This window comes from Tachypleus tridentatus, chromosome 3 (genome assembly GCF_004210375.1).
Source record: "Tachypleus tridentatus isolate NWPU-2018 chromosome 3, ASM421037v1, whole genome shotgun sequence".
In the NCBI taxonomy this organism is placed as follows: Eukaryota; Metazoa; Arthropoda; class Merostomata; order Xiphosura; family Limulidae; genus Tachypleus; species Tachypleus tridentatus.
Window position 1 is genome coordinate 75,304,531 of NC_134827.1, and position 23,315 is coordinate 75,327,845.

The window sequence follows — 23,315 nt, forward strand, 5'->3', positions numbered from 1 at the left end:
ATGGGCATGACTAGAATTATCACTTCCCACCTTATTTAAGTCTGATGGTGACAAAGAAGACTACATAAGGTGCTTGATTCTGCTTTCTTGTTACACTATAACAAACTACTGGAGAAAATGTAATGGTGTGAGAAGCATTTTCCTTTGATCCTTTTATAAAACCAGAAACATCTGTGGTGTTATTAAGTTTTCTAGCACCTGATCTTAAAGCAGTATGACACATTTCTTCTTGTTAGAGAAAAGTTGTTCTAAGATGTTAATCCAATAATCCATCATATTAACATTGACAAAAATAGCTCAAAGAGCAGGACATTGATATGAGATATCACCATAACTATATCTCAATGTTATTGAGAGTATTTGAGATGAACTGGCATACCATACTTGTAAATTAATTACTACAGTAAAACGAAACACCTTTAACTACTTTGAGTATTTGTCTAATATAATCTGTGATGACTAGTATAACTTAAACGTTTCTAATTCCTTTTTTTTTATATTTTAAGAATATTTAATCCTTCCAATCTGGGTGTTGCTCTTTGATATCATAATGTTTTATATCATTTCATTCACAGTTTAATTAAGCAGCTTGACTGTCCTTTTGTTATTCACACTGTTCAGGTATCTCTGTATGTACTATGTGTGTGTGAAAAAAATATTATGCCTATAACAAAAGCATTGTTTATATGAAGTTGTACTTGGTTATAGAAAATGGAGATCTATTTTAATTAAAGATTAATTAGTATAAAAATTATTCACTGTATGAATAGTAACCAAGGTCTCAACTTTACAAAATAAGCCACATGGACCTTCAAGAATCAGTTACCATATGGAATAGACATGTAGCTTGTGATAATGTTTGTTATGTGGTATGTATTGGAAAACATTTTAATAACTTTCAAAGAATGTTGTTGTGTTCTGTGTTCCTGTTATTAATGTGAGCTCTTTACTAACAAAGTTCTTGTATCCGTGCATCCAGGTAATGATTGACAGTGACCTTGAGTTCCATGAAGCTCTGAGAGTAAGTACAGATAATTTTAGCTTGTAGCAACATGTAACAAGTTAGGATTTTATAAGGTTGTTACATATGGTTTATCATTAGGTTTTAGGGATATATTTTATCATTTACCTTATTGTTCTTAATTATACCATGAATTGTGAAATATTTATTTACCTTTTATCATAAGTTTGTTTCCTCTGCAAATTTATAACTACCAAGTTCTTGTAATAAATATATCTTCAGTGATAAAAGCTATTAGTGGTTTTTCAGTTACTCATAGATTTTACTTCTCTTCAGAGGTGGTGCATTCTCTTTAACATTTAAGGCTTATGCATTTAGTTTTATAGATTTTGTTAGTTTGTGAAACTACAAAAAAACATTTTGAAAAGAAAAACCATGAATTCTACCAGTATTTTTAATTAATAAATTCATATTAACTGCAGAAATAAGCTGTAGTCAAGATATTCTCTTCTACCAGATACATTTATTTATAACTTCTCAAACAGTTTCTCTCTCTTTTTGTGACTAAAACTAATATCAGACAACTTTTAGAGAGGTGAATAGAAGATTCCAGCCACTTACAATAATCTATAAATATTCACATTTGTTACATGTTTCTGGCTGTTTGAAGCAATGTTTTACTGTACTATTTGCTTTGGTTTGTTTTGAAATTTGCGCAAAGCTACTCGAGGGCTGTTTGTCCTAGTAGTCCCTAATTTAGCAGTGTAAGACTAGAGGGAAGGCAGCTAGTCATCGCTACCTACCACCAACTCTTGGGCTACTCTTTTACCAGTGAATAGTGGTAACTAAAATGGTGAGCATGTTTGGTGTGACAGGGATTCGAACCCACAACCCTTGGATTATGAATTGAGTGCCTTAACCATCTGGCCATGCTGGGCCAACTGTACTATATGTTACCAATAAAAGAACTGATTTTAATCTAAGACTTCAGTAGTGTCCTTTGGTTCAATTTTGTTTGTAAGCTTTATCTCTATGGTTTAGAAATGTTAGTGAATTTTTAAGTTTTTTCTGAATATATAAACTTATTTATGTATTAATTGGAATTTTTGTTTATTTAACTATTTGAAGGAGTTTAAGTTGGATCTCACAGTTCATGTAGGATTAAAGGTGATTTTATTTTTGTCCCTAGGTTTCATCCGTAACTGGAAACAAACTGCAACTTTATATAAAGGCTAATTACTCTCAGAGATGTAACACTGAGGTTAATTCTTCTTTGTTGGAAGTTTCACCACCAAAGGTGTGTCAAGATACTGAAGAGTTTGTAATTTTAAATCCGAAAGACAATCCTGTTATGGTGGGGAAAACAAATGATGACAGTGTGAATGTTCCAAATGCTAAAAAGGTAAATTATTTTATTCTTCTGATTTTAAATAAATAAATATATATATACAATTGTTGTTATACTTAACACTTAAAATCAGTGACACTTGGTATAATCCCAGAATTATAGAATTGAGGAAAAATCTTTGTTTTCCTCAACTTTATTGTGATACTTGACTATTAGATTGCAACCTGCATGAAACAGAATGTTTGCTTTAAATAATTGGAACTTTTGCACAGAAAATCTAAATCTCTGTTGGTAAGTCACAAAACATTTCAGAACATCTAAGCCAAACTGTAGTGTTATTAAACTTGGTTCATTATGTCGCTAATTCTATTCATGCATTGGATACTTCATTTAATATTGTCTGTAAGTCCGAAGTGTGGAGATTACACAGTCACTAGTCTGTAATTGGCTAGAATGCCAAATAATCAGTGGTAATTGTTATTAATTATTTGGAAATGGATAGAATTAAGGAAGTGAGCTTTTTAAAAAAAATTACTGGACAAAAAATATACTTAAATTTTAATCATGAAATGAAGCAAAATTTAAGCAACAGATGTATATTACAATGAACATTATTCACAAATCATGCAGCTAAAGAAGATAATTTTCTATGATATATTATTCATTGATCTGGTTGGGCAATGCTATAGTAATATTTCTATATTATCATAGTGGCTAGATTTGTTCAACAAGTGGATTGGTGAGGGGGAAGCTTTGAGTGTTGATTTTTGAGACAGCTTAAAAGAAATTTATCTCTACTGGTAACAAATTATTTTAAGTGTGCAAGACCACATGACACTTGAGTGGCCCATCATGGCTAGGTGGTCAGGACACCAGATTCGTAATCTGTGAGTCATGAATTTGAGTCCCTGTTATACCAAATATGCTCGCCCTTACTACTGTGGGAGCATTATAAGTTTACTGTCAATCACACTGTTTGTTGGCAGTGGGTGGTGATGACTTGTTGCCTTCCCTCTAGTCTTACACTACTAAATCAGTGATGGCTATAGAAAACATTATACGCACACACCTAGACAGAAAGCAAAATCAACCAACAAAAGTAAATATATCTCACGAATCAAAAAATCACGAAACTATATACTGCTGCATACCATATATTCCTGACATCAGCAGACAAATAACAAACATTTGGCAAAAACTAGTAACAAAATATGACATTCCAGTTAATACCAAATTTATTCAAAAACCAGGCACAAAACTGAGGTCTATACTATGTAAAAACTACACTGACAAACACCACACCAACATTATTTATAAAATACAATGTGATAACTGCCACGACTTCTATATTGGAGAAACAAGTAGAAAAATGGAAACCAGATTCAAAGAACATAAAAAGGTCACCTTCACACATTTCCGAACACTGCAAGTCAAATAAACACAACATAACCATAGAAAACATTCAAATACTAAATAAAGAAACAAACATAAACAAACTCAAAATTTAAGAAGTTTTACTTATACAACAACTTAAACCCAAAATAAACCAATATAAAGGAATGCCTTTATACCTATATTAATATAATAAAATAAATAAAATTATATATTCAAACATCTAACACCACCTTCTACGTTCCGACACTCAGTTACACAACCCCTTCCAAACGTGGTTAGCTTCCGGTCAGTTACCTCTTTCTTTGTGAACCTAACGATGACCGAAGAAGGTCGAAGCGTTGTTTGCTCTTCTATGTAAAATATTTTCTCAACCCAAATGAGCCGTTTTTGCATATATAATAAATGAGCTTGATGGTATGCCTGATAAATTGGTAATCAACCATATTACTAATCAGTGTAATCATACCTCATAATTTTGTACAAAACTGCTCAAGAGCTATCTGTTTTATTGTATCTAATTTTAAAATAATAAAGTAGAGGGAAAGCAACCAGTCAACACCATTTATCGCCAACAGTTGTGCCTATTTTTTACCATCAAATAGTGGAATTGGCCATCACAGTATAATGCACCCATATCTGAAAGAGCAAGCACGTTTGGTGACATTTTCATCCTTCAACCACATTGTGAATTGAGCACCCCTTTGTGTTTATGGTTTCACATTTTGTGTATTTGACAAACATCTATTGTTAAATGCCATGTGTTATTTTCTAGTCCTAAGATTTATCAGACATGACGTAATTGGCACCAGAGGATTCATGTCTGATGATATAAAAGTATAATTGAACCAAAACTCCAACAGTTAATCCAGTTTAAGAAAGATCGTGTGAATAAGTGAAAGAGAATTGTATTATGAATAAGATATTAATACAAAAAATCAGCAAAGAGTGTTTTTATCTCATTTGTTTTGTAAAGTATGTGAATTTCATTTGTAGTTGTTCTTAAACTTTGAATATTTTCTTTAATTTGAGCCTTTTCTGATCCATGACTATTTATTGAAAACTTTGATATCCTAGATACATGAAAGAGAATCAAAGTAAATGATTAATGTTACATTATTCATTTGAAGGAGGAACACTTACCTGGAAAACTTGATACAAGCCCAGAACCTCCACCGTGGTTTGTGTTGTACATGAATCAGGTAAGTATTGTAATGTTGAATTAAACTAAAGTGCACTGTGTGGGGTGAAATTTTTGTTACATGAAATATATGTAAACTGACCATATACTGTTTACCATATAGAATATGTGACTGAATTGTGTTCTATGTGGTTGTGTGAACTGAGCTTGTGCTGTGTAAACTGACCACGTGTTGTGCACCAAGTCATTGTGTGAACTGACTATCTGCTGTTTGCTATATTTAATGTGAAGTAGCAGTGTTTGTACTAGGTAATCATGTGAACTGACCATGTGTTGTTTACCATGGAATGTATGAAGTGACCATTTTATGTATGGTGTTGCTGTGTGAAATTATTGTGTTTTGTGTACTAATTAGGACAATGAAAGTAAGGAAGTGTTTAGAATATTTTGACACTAAATGTTAAAAATATCACATGATGTTTAGTAATATTAACCATGACAGACATTAAAACTTGTTAGCAACACTTCAGTTGTTCAAAGGAATGGTATTTAAATTAAATAATTATTGGCTAATATTTCAGGCTTTAACTCTTTCTCCCAGGTATCTTTTACTACACATAGCAGAAAGTTTTAGTGTCTTACATTTAACTTTTATTAAACTACTTTTGATTTATGTCATACCAATTAATATGACATAAACACATAGCTAATAATTCATATTTTTATAGTATACAAGTTTTAAGTTCTTAATTCAATAAGGAAATATTTTTAAAATCCTGAACTTCCTTGAACATTTTTATGGCATCTTTTTGATTTTATTCATTACCCCTTTAAAATGTATGAAATTAAATGTAAATTGCTCTTTATAATGTTGTGATTGCTCAGACAAATCATTTTTATAGCCTTCAGTTTTGTTTGGTTATAGAGCTATAAATGGAAAATTACACTGCTTCTGCCACACATAACTGTCACATCTTCTCTCGAAAGCTTTGTTAATAGTACTCTTTTTACAGTTAATTATATATTATCTATAACCAATGGAAAGTCAAAGTTTTCATCTATCAAATGATATACTGTATAATGTTATGTTTTGAACAGATGATTGTCAATTTTGCTTAGAGTACAAACTTCATTCCTATAATAAAAGTTAATTACTAATTTGAATGAATTTGAAATGGCTCTTGTCACATAGTTAGAAAGCCAGAAAAATTTTGGGAGTCAGGAGAAATTGTCTGCTCTTTAATGTTTGTAGCCCATATTCGCTGTGCAATATTTAATGCACTACTACCATTACTAAAAAATGTGTAGGCTTAAGTACAATCAATAATCAACAGCAAGAAAAAAAGAAGATTGCTAAATAATTATTTATTATTATAAAAGAGATAAAGTAGGAATATGTTTAGGTTAATTAAGATAAGATTACGTAAAATGATTAATAATATAATAAAACATGTTTCATGAGACACACACATGAGTAGTATCTGAGTAATGTAATTCGATAGCATAATGTGATTTGTGGGTTCTCTAAGTGTTTCACAGCTCTTTATGGCACAGTTAGTAGTTAGATGCAGTTGAAAGGGTAGTAAAACAATAAAATTTAATTGTCAATAAATGTGTACTATTACCAGCTTAAAGCTGCTCAAGATAAATTAATGCAGTTTTGTGCTATAATTTGAAGTAATTCTAAAAAGAAAAAAAGGTTAATTTAGATAATTTTTGATGGTTACAAGGTTGGTGAAATTGACCAATCTCATTTGAATTAGGGTAGAGTAATAACTGATGAAATATAAGTTTTACCTGAAAAAAAAATTGAAATATATTTAGGAGATTTTTGAATAGCACAAAGGAAATTTGATGTTTTTAGGATGAGGAAAAGTACTTTTAATCTGAACATGAAACTTACTTTGTACATACATTATTTGAAACAAATACTCAATATATTCAAGGTCAAATCTTTATTTTAGTCTATCAAAAATACTTTACTAAAAATAGGATTTTTTGTGTGAAAGACTTGTAATGTCAACTGAAAAACTGCCAAAGTTTGTGAAGATGTACACAATGTATTACAAGCTAGAAGTATTAAATCTATAAAGATTTTAAACAAGTTTAAAGAAGTCACATGGTCAGTCAGATTGACGTAACCCTTGGTGAGAGAGTTAATAAAAAAAAGTAACAGTATTGTGAATATAATTATGTTAAAACCATTTGAAGTAAAAATTGCACATCTAAAAAGATATATTTTACTTTTTAATGTGAAAAAATACTTTTGTAGTAATTGATACAGAAAATGAAATTTTATTAGAAATATTGAATACATTAAAACAGTTCAAAACTTGTTTTCCTTACTATATTAAAAACTTTGATAACCCTTAAGTATCATCTTTTCACATTAGAATCATGTGCAAGATGCACTGAAGAGGACATTGTTTACAATTATGTACATTTTTTAGTTTCAGGAAGAGTTGACCTCAAAAATTACCAAACAAGTTGTCAGAAAAGTGACAAAGTCACTGGCAGGTGTTAGGCTTATGACACAGCCCGAATCCCAGAAGGAGTCAAACAAATCTTGTGAAAATGATACTAAACATAAAGGTAAGTTTGGAGAGATGTAGCATTTTACACTGACATTTTTTTTTTGTGCTGTGCTGTCTTTGAGTTGGCTGTAAAAGTCTTGCATTGTCATCAAAAAGTTGCATCGTCTGTAGTTCACTCCACTGTGTGGGACATTAACTGCTCCCTTTTTTCTTAGGTAAGAAATAGAAGTTTGTTTCTTAATATCATGTTACCTACTGCTGTAGATAGCTTACATGCATCTAGAAATTGAAATCCAAAGACTTAAAGATCTGTATTTTAGCCATAGATGAGGTTTGTGTCATTGGTAGCTTGTAAAGCTTTACCAAATTTTGTATTCTAATGGATTGTTAGAAGGAAGTGTTTGATGTCTGTGAAGACGATGCTGAGTAAAGCAAGAAGTTTTGTGACATCTTGTTTAAGATCTCTGTACCTAATGGAAGTTTTGTGACATTTTGTTCAAGATTTCTATTAGTTCAGCCAGTTTACCTGCGCTGAGCCATAGTCTGCAGCACTTAAAATTTTTACAAAATATCCACTTTTCACCTCCAGTCACTAGCCTGTTCAAAAAAGGTGAGTTACATTCATGAGAGTGCAGAGAAATGCAAATGTCCACTCTTGCTCTAAGGTTGGCTTCTGTCAAATCATGGGAGACCCATTTTCCAAGTTTACAAAGCTGTTGCAGATGATGGTGAACTATTGAATGGGTTGAATTAAGCAGCTGTTCTAGTTCAACTGTTACAACACAATCTTCATCAAGTGCAGCCAGCAGCAAGTCATTATTAAACTCAACAGGATGACCTGAACGTGGTGCATCACTTAAGCTGTAGTCACCTGATCTGAACTTCTGAAACCACCTTCAACATTTTCTTTCCTTGAGAGACTCTTCACCATAAACATCTTGAATGTTTCATGTAGTTTCTGCTGCACTATTGTTTTTTTTAAATTCATAAAGGATTATATGCCTAATGTGCTTCTCAAACACATTTATCTTTATAAGGGTTTGTTTGATTACTGATCTGAAAAAGTGGAGTTGGGTTAGTTTCTTTTACTTGTCTGAACATTTTTATACATGTCCTGCTACACATTTTAATCATTAAAACCTTCTACAAAGACAGAAATGATGATGCATTTTCTGTATTTTAAATTTTCAGATATTATTTATAGGATGACCTGATATATCTAATGGATGTTTGGGACATCTTCAAGATTTCTATATATAATGGAAGATTTGTGACATCTTGTTTTATGATGTATAATAGTTTTGAATTAACAGACTTAACAAGCATGAGCTTTAACAGAATGTCTTTAATTAAAAATTGTCAACTCTTTTGGGTCTTAGGAAACAACTCAAGTCTTTCTTGACATAGTGAGTTTTTAAATTATTTGTAATTTTAAAAGCTTCAAATTAAAAACTAGTCACCAGACATTATCCAAGTGTCCACCGGATATCAAGGCTCCAGTATATTACTTAGTATCTCCACAATACTTGGTAGTTTTTAAGGTTTTAGGTACCTTTTAAATGAAGAATGTTACTTTGTTTTAGTGAATTATTTTCTGAAAAAAAACACCATAATTGCAGGTGTCTTTTATATATATTTATTGACTTAAGTTTGACAACTTTTTAATACTTAGATGTAAATTTTATTGGCAGAAAAATTTTAGAAATAAAGACAAGCTTGTAACTGTGGTCAATAGAGTAGTGATGAATATTGAATAATATTTGGAATTTTTTGAGATATGAAATTTGTAGTTTGAAACACTATATCGTTTTATAAGTTGTGGCATTAGAAAGGAAAAACATAAGTATTCTAGAGATTTTGTCCTCAGTTTGAGAAAAAGGGTCATTGGTGTAGAAAAAAAGTTTTAGCAGGTTAAATTATTTTTCTCCTTGGTATTTATGTTTTCATAAAAGTTTAATTTGGTAATTGGGAAACTGTAAAAATCTAAATAATGAGATTCTGATTTATATCCTACTTTGCAACCTTCATTGTTAAACTCAGTGTTCCCAATTGGAAATACTGTCTGTTATTTGCTGAACATCTTTCAAACCATCCTTCCATTCCTATTTATACAGATGGTTCGAAATCAGGTGACTGTGTGATCTCTGCCATGGTTTGTTGTGGTTCAGTGGTTGCACACAGAATCCCTTCTACAGTTTCTTTGTTCACTTCTGAACTATATGCCATTTTTCATGCCCTGGATCACATAGAAGCTAAGCAGTATTCAAACTGTACTATTTATACTGACTCGCTCAGTTCTCTACTGGCCCTGGAATCACTTCACGTTAGTTCACACCTGTTTTCTCTGATATTCAAAACTGACTGGCCCATTTCTCTTTAACATCTACTTCTATCCAGTTTCTCTGGATATCGGACCACGTTGGTATTCACAGGAATGAGCTCGCTGACACTGCAGCTAAATATATCTGCTCTGGTACTGTCATCGCTGTGCCTGTTCCATACATGGACTATAGTCCTGTATTCAAGGCTCGGCTCTGTGCCAGCTGGCAGTCGACTTGGAGTGAGCAAAGCAAAAACAAATAAAACCCTACATTGGACTTTGGCCATCTTGCTTATGTAAGGATTGGAAAGAGGAAGTTGTTATAACTAGACTACACATTGGTCACAGTTTTTAGCTCATGATTTTCTTTTATCTGGAATTGATGCACTGATGTGTAGTCTGTGTAACACTCAGGTCCCAATAAGCCAATTTGACTTTCTTTCCATTGTTACAACTCTCAACGACTGCACCATTTTAAACATGTTCTGTCCCAAGATTTACCCATAACGTTAGACAGTGTTATTGCTGATGGTGACACTGTCCACCTTCGTAATGTTTTTAGTTTTCTATAAGCCATTAATCTTTTCAATGCCATTTAAATTGTTTTTAATTTATACATTAGACATTTTTAACATGATTCCCTTTTAAGAATCAAAGTCCATCTAGTTTGATTTGAAATTAGAAAATGTCCGTAACGTGAAATAACTCGAAACTAGGACTGGAAAGGCCAACTTTAGGTGACTAACGCTGCTGTTTGAACTACCCGTTAGTCATCCTGGTGAATTATTATTAACATTTTGCTACAAGTCTTTTAAAATTTTTATTACTTTTTGAAAGTGGCCATAATGTCAAATAACTCAAAACCAGGACTAGAAAGGCCAACTTTAGGTGACTGAAGGTGGTCTTTGTATTTATCTTTCAGTCTTCCTGGTGAGTTATGATAATTACAGTTATGCCACAAAAAGTCCTTTATAAGTTGTATTACTGTTGTTTTTCTCTTAACATTGTAGACTAGAAGTAAATATTGGTTTTATGCTATTTATGTTTTTTTAAACTTTGTTTTGTTTTTACCTTACTTTCCTTTTATGGATTTTACTAAATTTACTTTAATTTAAATTTTACTGGATGTTTGGGGCAGATAACCTAGCTGCTTTGTGCCATACAATGCCAAATCAACCAACCAACCAAACTCAATGTTTGACTGAGTCATAATCACTCAAGGTGATTGACAAGTAGATTAGAGACGGCATTTTCTACTGTCCATCTTACTCGTGGACATTATAAATTAAAAACTTCAAACAGAAGTCTCAGGTCTACCTATTTTAGGACAGAATGAATGGTTTCTTGATAAAACAAAACAAACTGGTTTTCTGAGTTTTGTATGGAATTAAACTACACCATAACTGATTTTTACTACAGATATGTTTTTATTAATTTATAGTATTTTCTTGTTTTACCACTTCAAACATTTGTTTTGTATAAAATCCTGAAGAAAATTAATTTTTACTTTAAATCTTACATTACCTGCAGAGACTGTGTCAAGCAACGACATAGAGCATTGTGCAGGTAGTGTAGAACTGTTTATGGTAACATTCTAGCTTTTATGTTTTGGAAATCTGCAAACAAGTCAGATTCTTCTAGAAATTCTGCTTGTAAAGTTCCAAAAACATTTTATATCTTTCATTTATTTCCTTTAATTTTTGAGATATCACAAACAAATCTCTGTACAAAATCAAGAGAATCTGTTCAGAAGATTTTGTACCAGTACTAAACACACCACATGGATCAGTATGAAAATATGCATTTGTATGCTTTACCCCACAATCTCCCTCTGATTTAAAACTTGTACATTAGTATTATATGTAATATATAAGATTTGATGTTGAATGTTTAGTCTAGTACTTTTGCCAGTGCTGTGATCATTGAATTGTTTAGTCATTCCTAGATTCTAACATAGCTCTAGCATTGGACAAAATGTAAATGTTGGACCTTGAAGAAGAAAGGTCTACCTTTTGAAAGCATTTGGGTTATTATCCTTTTGTATCAATACTTCATAAACCTTGGTGTTTTTCTAACATCATGAATATAATTGTATCAGCAAGCATTAGATAATATAACACTGAAAACAAAACTGTTTTATTTAAAAAGCTAGAAAATAGAAATAGGTATTAGAATATTTATAATACTTCAAACAATGTTGTTACAGTGAAGTATTAAATTGAGAATATTTTATAACCAGAAACTGTAATTATATAGATCAGTAGTTATCAACTCTCTTGTTTACAGACCACTTGAATTTTTTATTTTTTTGGCAGGTCAAAGTGAGATCTATCCACTTCCTTTCTTTACTTACTTAACCTTTTCATAACCACCAATAACCCATAGACCATGTGATTGGTAATAAAATTATCTTTACATATTGTGACAAAAAGTTGTTTCTTTATCTTTGATTGCTATTGTATTTCAGTTGTTTTTATATGTATAGATTCTCCTGTTCATGTAGGGATCATCTGTGATAGTTGTAAAAAAGTCGTCCAAGGAGTGAGGTTCAAATGCTGGTATGTACTGTTTTATGGCTCCAACCATTTCTTTGGTGTTTATTTTTTCTTTTGGAAAGTAGTTACAATCATAACTCAAAAGTTTTGATAGCATGACCATCAAACACTTGTAATAACTTCTGATTTGTTTTGTGTACAGAATATAGCCTGTTTGGTAGCAACATTAAAACAGTTTTAACATTCAGTTATTTCTGTCATTGGAATCAGTAATGCTAGTCCCCTTGTGGTATAGCAGTATATCTGCAGACTTACAGCACAGAAAACAGGTTTTGATACCTGTTGTGGGTGGAGCATGGATAGCCCATTGTAAAGTTTTGTGCTTAATTACAGACAGACAAGCAAACAGTAACATTGGATTGAGTTGTCGGAGCCCAAAAGTACAGAATTTTTTTCTTTAAGAATCACACTGACTGTTAACATAGTGATATTGAAATCATTTATGATTTTAACAGAAGTTATGTACAGCACAACAGAAGAACATGAAATAAATGTTCATTAGTTCTGAACTAGTTCTAAAAGCACGCTTAAGTATGGCCAGTTGAAAGGAAGAAATCTTTATTTAATTAGAGCATCAAAACAGAGCCTCTTGTGATTACCAATAAAGATTTTGTCTTTTAAGACTTGAATTTATAGAGAAAGCAGATCAGTTAAGCTTGACTACATTGAGTTCTTGCAAGACATGTTTTTGATTAAAATGTTATAACAGTGAAGACAATTCATTACTTCATAAGTTTTTCCAAGTTCACATTTTTATAAAGGTATGGAACAGAACTAGTTTATGTTTTCATCATTTCCAGGAATTGTCCAAATTATGACCTTTGTGAAAAGTGTGAATCACTTCCAAATATTCATGATGAAGATCACCTGTTTCTGAATATTAAGAAGCCTCGGGAACTCTTCCAGCTTCCTCAGGATAGGAACAAGAAATATTTTCGTACGAAACAGCAACTGCTCAATCTTGTATCCACTACAAATATTTGTGATCGATACAATCTACACAGAAATCTTGAATCTGTTGCTAGAGGAAGGTGAGTAAAATTTTTCCCCTTGGTAAAACACACACATATCATGCTGCCTTGGTAAAACTGTATGTTGTGGTAAACTACACATATCACACTACTTTGGTAAAATTGTATGTGGTGGTAAAGCAAATGTATCACACTGTTTTGGTTAAACAATATATTGTGTTAAAGCATTCTTATCATGCTGCCTTGGTTAAATTGTATGTTGTGGTAAAGCACACATATGCTGCTTTGGTAAAACTATATTTGGTGGTAAAGCACACATATTGCATTGCCTTGGTAAAACTGCATATGGTGGTAAATTACACATATCACACTACTTTGGTAAAATTGTATGTGGTGGTAAAGCAAATGTATCACACTGTTTTGGTTAAACAATATATTGTGTTAAAGCATTCGTATCATGCTGCCTTGGTTAAATTGTATGTTGTGGTAAAGCATTCGTATCATGCTGCCTTGGTTAAATTGTATGTTGTGGTAAAGCACATATGCTGCTTTGGTAAAACTATATTTGGTGGTAAAGCACACATATTGCATTGCCTTGGTAAAACTGCATATGGTGGTAAAACACACGTATCACAATGCCTTGGTAAAATTATGTTATGGTGAAGCACACATACCATGCTGCCTTGGTAAAATTATATGTTGTGGTAAAGCACACACATTACACTGCTTTGGTAAAACTGTATGTTGTGGTAAAGCACACATCACACAGCTTTCATAAAACTATATGTTGGGGTAAAGCACATATATCATACTGTTTTCGTAAAACTATGTTGTAGTAAAGCACACACATCACACTGCTTTGGTAAAACAGTATGTTGTGGTAAAGCACACACATCACGCTGCTTTAGTAAAACAGTTTGTTATGGTATAGCACACACATCAAGCTGCTTTAGTAAAACAGTATGTTGTAGTATAGCACACACATCACACTGCTTTGGTAAAACTATATGTTGTGGTAAAGCACACATCACACTGCTTTGGTAAAACTATATGTTGTGGTAAAGCACACATCACACTGCTTTCATAAAACTATGTTGGGGTAAAGCACATATATCACATTGTTTTCGTAAAACTGTTGTGGTAAAGCACACACATTAGACTGCTTTGGTAAAACTATGTTGTGGTAAAGTACACATATCACACTACCTTGGTAAAACTGTATGTGGTGGTAAAGCCCATTTATCACACTGTCTTGGTAAAACAGTACATGGTGTTAAAGCACAAATATGACACTGTATTGGTAAAACTATATGGTGAGGTAAAGCACATATCATGGTGCCTTGGTAAAACTGTATGTGATTTGAAAGCACACTGCCTTGGTAAAACTGTATATGATGATAAAGCACACATATTTCACTGCCTTAGTGAAGCTGTGCATGGGGGTAAAGCACACATATCTTACTACATTGGTGAAACTGTGTGGTGGTAAAGCTTACATTTCACACTGTACAATATGTAGTTAAAGAAACCTGGCTGAGAGCAACATCTCTGTGTGATGTGGAGTTATAATTAGTTATGTATAACTGAAGACATCTGATAAGAAAAATATATCATTGCAGGGTTTTTTTACTCATCTGTGTGTTTGTACGTGTGTGAGTAAATAAATCTTGACAGAAACATATAATTTACAACTGAACTTCATGGTCATTAGTTTACTTGCCAGTGTTTTAAGTATCTTTTTTATTGTGTAAAAGCATTTACAATTTTTGTAGGTTTATAAGATAATCATAAGAATAATAATTTTGTATCTAAATGCTTATGTGGGTATCTGATTAAAACCAAAGTGGAGTTACCTGATATTTGTGAAAGAGTGCTTCTGATATGGGCCTTTGCTCACAAGATTAGATTTTCCTGTTTTATGCTGCTTTCTGTATGCAAACCTTTTTTTTTTTAATAATGTATGCCACAAGCCTTCCTTCTACCCCTGAAATTGTAATCAACAATTTCAAATGGCTCTTATGCAAATCAAGATGTGTCATCTCTAAACCACACCATCATGTGACACATATGACTCTCTATGCACGACTGCTGGACCATTACTTCTTATTTGGCATTGCTTGAGTTCAGAAGTTTTTTTGAGTTTCACTTGTATTTTATTTAATTTATTTTCAAAAAATTTCCCCTTTCATTTTGAAAGCATTTTTTACCCATGTTTCTTTGCCAAATCTTCTACTTGTTTGTTTCATGTCAAGCATGAATTCAAAGTGCTATTGTCACTTCAAATCTGTCACATTTATCCAGTGTCATACTTCAGGCCATAGAGAATTTTCAGCATTTATTTGCTGGAATATTGAGCATTACATTGAACAACCTTTGTCTCCTCCTACTGCACCTACTCCTCCTGAGCCTTTCATTCGTGACCACACTAATTAGGATTTCTATTGTTTGCCATCCTTTTTCACACCCTTCCTGAAGATTCTGTTCAGCCCTTATCAGGTATGTGAAGTTTTGTCTGTTGCTTCTTTTTCTTATGACAAGTCCCTTTCTTTTACATGATACTGCTTTCCAACCTTATTTAGATTTCCCCCCATCTTGATATTCAGGTTCACACTGCATGTTTTGCCCACAGGATTCAGATCAGTCCAACTTCTCTTATCATAAAGTGGGCTGGCTTCATCTGAACCAACATTTGTTTGATTCAGTTCTGCCTCTTATGGGTGTAGGTCCTGAATCTCCCATTCATCTAACATATGCCCAGTATTCTTGTCTTTGTTTTATTGTGATGACTGTGTTGTGGTACCTTTTCTCAAGCCATCTTCTATCTGAAGATCTTCATAGAAACCTTGAGGAATTTACTGGGGACATCCTTTCCATCATTATTTCCACATTAGCCCACCTGTTGTCTTTGGTTTTGGCCCTGCAAACTTTGTTTCTTTGTTGTTGGGGCCTGTTGGATCATGATACCATATTGTCACAGACCTGGCTTCTTATGTACAGGGTCTTCATATGGAGTTTTTACGTGTTTGACATGATTTTGTACACTTTGGAGTCGAAGGTCACTTTGGTCCAACAAAAATTCATCCTTTCTCATTTGGTGGCTCATTTGTCCCATTTGGAGCCAAGCGTGGTGCTGATTACTGTCTTCTGACCTTCTCTTTCTGAGCTCTTTTCTATTCCTTCTTTCTGCAGTGCCACTGTTTGTTATTTCTCAGTGACTTCAGATCCAGTGGGAGCCTGTCTGATGGCCTCATTAGCAGAACCCCTTCATATCTGATGTTTGGGTTCACAGAATATTGTCAGAAGGTTTTGTCATCCCATTTCTTGCTCTTCTTTTCTTATCGAACATGTCTGTTTCCTTTCCTCCTCAGGATCCTTTGTCATGCAAGCATCTTTCTGATGTGTTACAAGATCTTCCATCTCGCATGACAGGAGGTTCAAGGGAATTTTACTTTTGCCTGTTTGTGGTTCCCAAAAAAGACTGGAAACTGGAGAATGTTCATCAAGTTATCCCATCTCAGTCAGTAAGTTCATGCCTCATAATGGGATCATACTTTACTCTTCAGTGGGTTTTTTCTCAGTTTTTGCATGATCAAAATATATATTTCCAGTTCTTATCTACATATTCCCTTATTCTGCTTACCGTGCATCACATTCTCTATCTTCATGCTTGGGCTTTGTTTTGTCCCTTGTGAGGAGATCTCAGTTTCATTTAGCACATTCCGTTTGTTCTTCATCCATGACTGAGTTTCAGCAGAAAAGTAGTGTTTTTCACACCTTTGCCCTAGTTCAGGGGCTTCCAGCTTCCCATCCAGCATTTGCATTTTCTGACATCTGAGTTTATTTCATGGCTTTTTGAGAAGGGGGTCTTCAATCTCCTCAATACCTGGGTATTGGGTAGTCCTGTCACATACTTTCCATTTTTATTGTTACTGCAGGGTCTTTCTTTCCCTTTTTCTTACTCTTTTGATCTGTTTTTTATGGATACATCAGCTGCTTAAGTGTCCAGTTCTCGTGGATCAGGAAATTAATGTTGAACTCCATTCCCTTAATTTAATTCCATTTCAGCCCATTACCTTGTGTTCTCTATTCTACATGTCCCTTGAGGGGTATTTCTTTTTATTCTTGACCTGTGGGCTCTATTTTCTACCAACATTACTTGCACACTTTACTACCCAACGTTTCTTCTCTCTTATCCAGATCATTTCTTCATTCCCAAGACCATGGTGACTCATAAAGGTAATTAATCTTTTTTTGTTCATTTCCTTTCCTTCTATTTTTCATTTCTACCTTCAACAGTAAACCCAGATAAACTTCTGTGTCCAATGTATGTCCTTTGTTGTTATTTTACCCACACAGCTTTCTTCAGGGATTTCTGTTTTTATTTGTTTATACCATAGCAACCCTCATCATCTCAGGATTTTTTTCCCTTAACCATCAACAATTTGGATTTGTTATTTAGCCAGTTGGCTTCTTACTCTGTCTCCTTCTGAATTTAAGTTCTGTGTTACCTCTCATCAAATCTGCCCTCTCACCTTTCCCATTGCTTCTCATCTCACTTGGCCTTTAAAGAAGATTCTGCAGTTGGGCATGTGGACCACTTCTCAGACATTCATCTCCCATTATCTCTACTACATCATGGTTTCTGCATCCTCAGGGTATCGTCTGCCACCTGTTGCTATACCTGAGACTTCGGTATGGGTATGAAACTAGGTAACTCTTTGTTAATGCTTTCTCTTCTTTCAAAGGCTCTTCCTTCAGATTTCATCCATTGGATTCCACTGGGTGACAGGTGGTGCCTGACCAGATATTCTGTCTACACAAATCTCTACTGAACACCATTTGGACTTGTGCACTATTTCCATGGCCCCAAATTTTCACCTTTGAGATGGATGGCATGGATAAAGCATAAGGGAATAACTGCCCCTCCCTGGATGTCTAATTGAATAAATCAGTGTGGTCTGCTTTTCTAAATATGACTTCGTGATTACCCATTGCACCATCTCAGGTGTAGCAGTTTCTCTGGAATTGTCAGTGCTCTTCACCCCTCTTTATTTCAATGGAGTATGGAAGTCTTTATAACTTTCTATTTTCAAGCTACTGAGGTGGGTGACCATGAATAGATCATACTGGATGGGTTCCACAAAGATGGCTATGTTCATTCAGTTCAGGTGGTGATGTTTTGCTTGTGTGGAAGGCTTACCAATTTCTGGATTTAATGATATATGCAACAGAGTGTGATTTCTCAATGCAGTTCACCTTTTTGATTATTTGCCCTCATTTTGCCATTGTGTGAATGTCAGTACCCTGCAAGCTGGTTTTGAATATTGAGTGAACCAATTAACTTAAGTCCTTGCACAGGTTTGGGTTGTCCATCTTCCTTCCTCAATTCCTTCTTTTGTGTCATGGGTCATAGAACAGAGACAAACAATATTTTTTCCCTTATGATGATGATATTATTAAATTTTGGACCAAGTTCATGGATGCAGGAGTTAATTGCATGTGATGGGCTTCCCTAGGATACAGGATTATGTGTTTCCAGATCCTTGGCTTAATACCACTCTTGTTTCATGCTCTAGAGTCAGTTATTTCTTAGTATCCACAGTTTTATGGCTTAAGGTGAAGATGGTATGATCCTCATCCTACCATCAAGCAGATTTTGATAGCCAGCAAGGATGTATGGAATGTAGTTGACTTACCAAATATGGTTTGCCATGCTCTAGCCATTCTACACCATGGGACACATCCTTGTTTACTGACTTTCCTTCTGTAGGATTGAGTTGTTTTTTTATCTGATTGGAATTGCTTTCCTGATTTATTCTTTTCTGCCATGTTTGTTCATAACTGTTCATGTTAAGAAGTACCTGGCTTAGAAGTGGTGGAGTGGTCTTCCTCAGATTATCTGATCTGTTTCTCTCATATACATGGGTATCCTTTGGACATTTTTGAAGGGTATTTTTGTTCTTCTCTCCCACTGGTCCCTCCTTTTTTCCAGTGTGGAATTTTAGCTAACCTTGTGAAGGGAGGGAAATACCTTATTGGAAGTTATAATTTTCCTGTATTGCAAATATATTTCCAATAGTACATCATTTTTCTCAGACTTCCCACCTTTCCTACCTAGAATATTCTGGTGCTCAATCTTCTGCCAGACTTAAAAGTAATTGCTCGATAGTGGTGTATAGAAAAAATCACATGCATCGTGTTATGTGGTGCTCTCCTATTGGTGGAGAGGTGATGCAAGTTGATGTGAATGAGTGACATGTTGGAATATTTGATTCCAGTTGGGGGTGCATAAGGCTTGTGTCATGTTTTAAAAAAAGGTTTGCATATAGCCGGCAGCAGAAAATGGGGAAAACTAATCTTGTGAGTGAAGGCAAGTTCTTGTTGGAAATAAATTTCAGTTTAGGAAAATTATATCTTTGATTAAGAAAAGAAAGGATATTTAGACTTTCTACTCACCTCAAGATTTTATTAAGTAATGTGTGTCAGGTATTTGACCATATGTATCTGTGGATATGCCTTATGTTACTTGTATAACAGAAGAAAACATAATTTTACTTGTACAGTGGTCAAAGCAAAAGAGAAAAAAAAGTTTCTAAAATGATGAAGAAACTGGAAAAATACAGGCAAGTATTTCCCTTACTTTTGACTTCAAGTGTTTTCAATTAAGTAGTCCAAGTATTTGCTGGCCTCATTTATTTACTTGACATCAACATTCACTATTTAATGGCTGATTGCATTACTCTGGAATTTTTCTAGTTTCAATTGAATCTGAAATATAAAGCAGATTTAGAATCTTCATATAAGTGCACTCAACAGCCCTAGATGTGAACTGTTTCCATTGGAGATTTAATTATTAAAACTTACAATTTATTTAACCTGTTAACTGCCAAGTATTTCAGCTGCTACAATACAACTCTAATGCTTCTTCATTTTGTAATGTTTTTCGTGACACCATTTTGGATCGAAAGTGAAACAATTTGTAACTAGGTCAAATGCATGTATGGTGCTGACATCTAGCGTTGAAGTTAGGTATTATTGAGAAGGAATTAACTCATCTGTGGCACTGTGTTACCAATCGGCTTGGACGAGTTATCTCGTCTACGGTACTGAACAGGTTAAAGTGACATATGTCATTAGATAAAAATTGATTTTTGCCAATAGTGTTGTTAGCAACAATATATTTACTTAGCCTAACTTGACACCATTTAGAAAGGTCAAATGCATCATGTTTAATGATCTGAAGTAATAACTTATACAACTCACAGAATATTTTCTAAAGCAGTATGTTAATGATAATAAATTTGAAATTGACCAGGTACATGTGTATACATTAATACAATTTATAAACAAAGTTCTAAGACAGTTTCAAGTTTATTTTCAATTTTGTTTTCAAAAACATATCTCACAATAAAAGTTTGGAAATTTCATGACATAAAGAAAATTATTAAACAATCAAATCAAATAATATGAAAATTTTAAACCCAAAACTAGTTACTGTTTAAGTTTTTCTTGAATTTTGTGCATGAGGTAAAGTATATCCACCTCAACTGAAGAAATGTTGGGTCACACTCCCAGTCTGGAAAGAGTTAATATTCTACACTTTATCCATCTTTCTCAAATGTGAACTCTTTGATATTATCCATACTTTAAATACAAGTCTGTGGTAAAATGCATAAAAATAATTTAGGTATATGTCCTTTTGTGTTAGGTTTGCAGATGTCAAAGTAATTTATATATTTGACCATTTGTGTTAGATTTATGGTTGCTACATTACATATTTTGTTTGTCTAAGGTTTATGGATGCTAAAGTAATTTATAGATTTGAGTGTTTGTACTAGGTTTATGAATGGTAAAGTAGCTTAGGTATTTGACCATTTGGGCTAGGTTTATGGATGCTTATTTTCTTGAGGATGAAACTATACCAGATGGAACTCGCTTGCAACCTGGAACCAAATTTGTGAAACGTTGGAGAGTACAGAATACTGGAACAAAACCTTGGACTGCTGGCACAGTGGTAAGGCTTTTAGATTTACTCTTGGTTATGAATAATCATTTTATTGTGATTTTCAGTATGAAAAATTTCTTAGCTGAGAAACACTAAATAATAACAGTAAGTGGCCCTATATAACAATTCAAGCTACATGTGACATTTCTGATAACATGCATGCATGGAGAGTATAACACTGCAATAATTATTTGCCTATTAATTAATTTATTTATATATAATTACAGCCTTTTGTGCATGGGTGAGTATTATGTATATGATGTTAGAATTAGCAGCTATGCATTTAAACCCTGCATTACTAATTTAGAGACAATTTATAGCAAATGAGAGTAAATACCAGGTACAATATAAAAGGACACTGAATAAATTACGAAAAGTTATTGTAATAAAGCTAACAAACTCTGAGTGGTGGATTATTTTTATAGTAAGATTAATATTTAACACAAAATGCTTATTTGTAAAAAAAATTGAGTGTTTTGTTCATTCAGAATTAGTCTGCTGCCATTTAGGCTGTATCATTTCAGGATCAAGCCCAAATAACTTGAGTAAATGTTTGTTGGTTTCACATCTTCACTAGGTGATACTTCTGTAAAATATTTTTTAAAAGAAATCCACATATCAAGTGAATAACTTTGAAATATGTAACATTGGTGCATCTTTTGTTTGGAAAAGTAATTCCAATTATACACATCAGGTGGCACTAAAACCGTTACTAAAATCCGTGAAGCCAGAGTGAAAAGAGAGTGAACAGTCATTGTTAATCACTAATTAAACCTTTGTAACATTTTGATTGTTATTCAAAGCTGGATTAATGTGCCAAACCAGAAGATTCTTCTTCAGCATTGACATTTCAAGTGATCTTAAAGAAGTTTCAAGGTGGTGCTACACTAAAGTCAGATAGAACATATTTTACAATAGTGAAACTGTTTATATTACACTGATCTTTTATACATTCATATAATCTTCTTATTAAAGTGGTATAAATGCTTTCACATATTGGCAGGGCTTGATTAAGGTTTAGTGAGGCTCACGTAATATTTTCTGCCCCCCCCCTTCTCACAAATGATAAACTTTATCCAGTACAGTGCTATACAATATAATATTTTAATTATTCAAATGTCAAAAGAAACATGACCACAAAATTTAATACTAACTGGAATATCCAGACTTTTGCCAGATGCACCATGACTCATGATACTGAGAGATGATTTCATGAGAGTAATAAAAAATTATATTGATCTACTCTTGCCACGGTTGTGCTAGGTCTACGAACCACAAGATGAGCAGTGTATATATATACATATGTAAAGTGATTGTTTAGCCAGTCCTAACATCTTACTTTCTGCCTTAAATTCTTTGTTTAAAAAAAAACATAGTCACTAATTGTAAGGTTGTTCACCTATCATGTTCTACACTGACTGTAGCTAAAGTACTGTTGGGGAACAATGGGATTGGTTCCATCTGGTACTAAGGTAAGTGTGCCTCCATTGGAACCAGGAGAGGAAGGAACCTTAGCTGTCCAGTTCACTGCTCCCTTAGAACCAGGACACTATCAGAGCCATTGGAGACTCTACCATCATGGTCGAGGTTTTGGTCATAGAATGTGGTGTAAAATTGAAGTAGACAAGCTGAATAATTTGGAACCCACACAGAAAGAGGTGTGTCTTTACCTACTGTACTTTATTATAAAGGTAGTAAATAGTCATTCTCATGTAAAAATTACAAAATATTTATGTTAGAAAATAATCCTTTTAATGTCATATTTTAATGTTTAGTTTAACAGGAAATGTCCCTTCTCTACTTTGCACAAGTGCAAGTATTTTTGTTTATTTAGAAGCAAAAATTAAATTATTAGAGCATTTAAGTAATAAGTATTAGAGAACAGACTTCAAGGTTCCCAAATTCCCACAGGATAGTACTTTTGTTTCCAGGTTCTTTAAGTGGCCCAGTGGTAAGTTTTCAGACTCGCAATGCTGAGGAACTCTCTTGAAGTAAACTGCAGTAGAGAAAGCTGATGTGTGCATTAAAAAAAACAACTTTTAATTAAAATCAAGGGTTTACAAAAGTACAAGTTTGATTTCAGTATCA

General features: G+C 33.4%; 1 protein-coding gene across 17 annotated transcripts in view; it reads left to right on the forward strand.

The window, feature by feature from the left end:
• The window catches only part of LOC143247215 (next to BRCA1 gene 1 protein-like), a 61,242-nt gene that overhangs the window by 8,840 nt on the left and 29,087 nt on the right, over nt 1-23,315 (forward strand). For 6 of the 17 annotated variants that reach the window (XM_076494910.1, XM_076494911.1, XM_076494909.1 and 3 more), the window contains 9 exons: nt 980-1,021; nt 2,151-2,363; nt 4,832-4,903; nt 7,293-7,434; nt 12,182-12,254; nt 13,052-13,282; nt 19,786-19,845; nt 21,107-21,236; nt 22,652-22,885. In XM_076494910.1, the coding sequence (XP_076351025.1) occupies nt 980-1,021; nt 2,151-2,363; nt 4,832-4,903; nt 7,293-7,434; nt 12,182-12,254; nt 13,052-13,282; nt 19,786-19,845; nt 21,107-21,236; nt 22,652-22,885 (1,197 nt within the window). Of the gene's footprint in view, nt 1-979; nt 1,022-2,150; nt 2,364-4,831; nt 4,904-7,292; nt 7,435-12,181; nt 12,255-13,051; nt 13,283-19,785; nt 19,846-21,085; nt 21,237-22,651; nt 22,886-23,315 lie in introns of all 17 variants that reach the window. The other 11 variants (XM_076494904.1, XM_076494903.1, XM_076494917.1 and 8 more) reach the window with 4 other exon arrangements.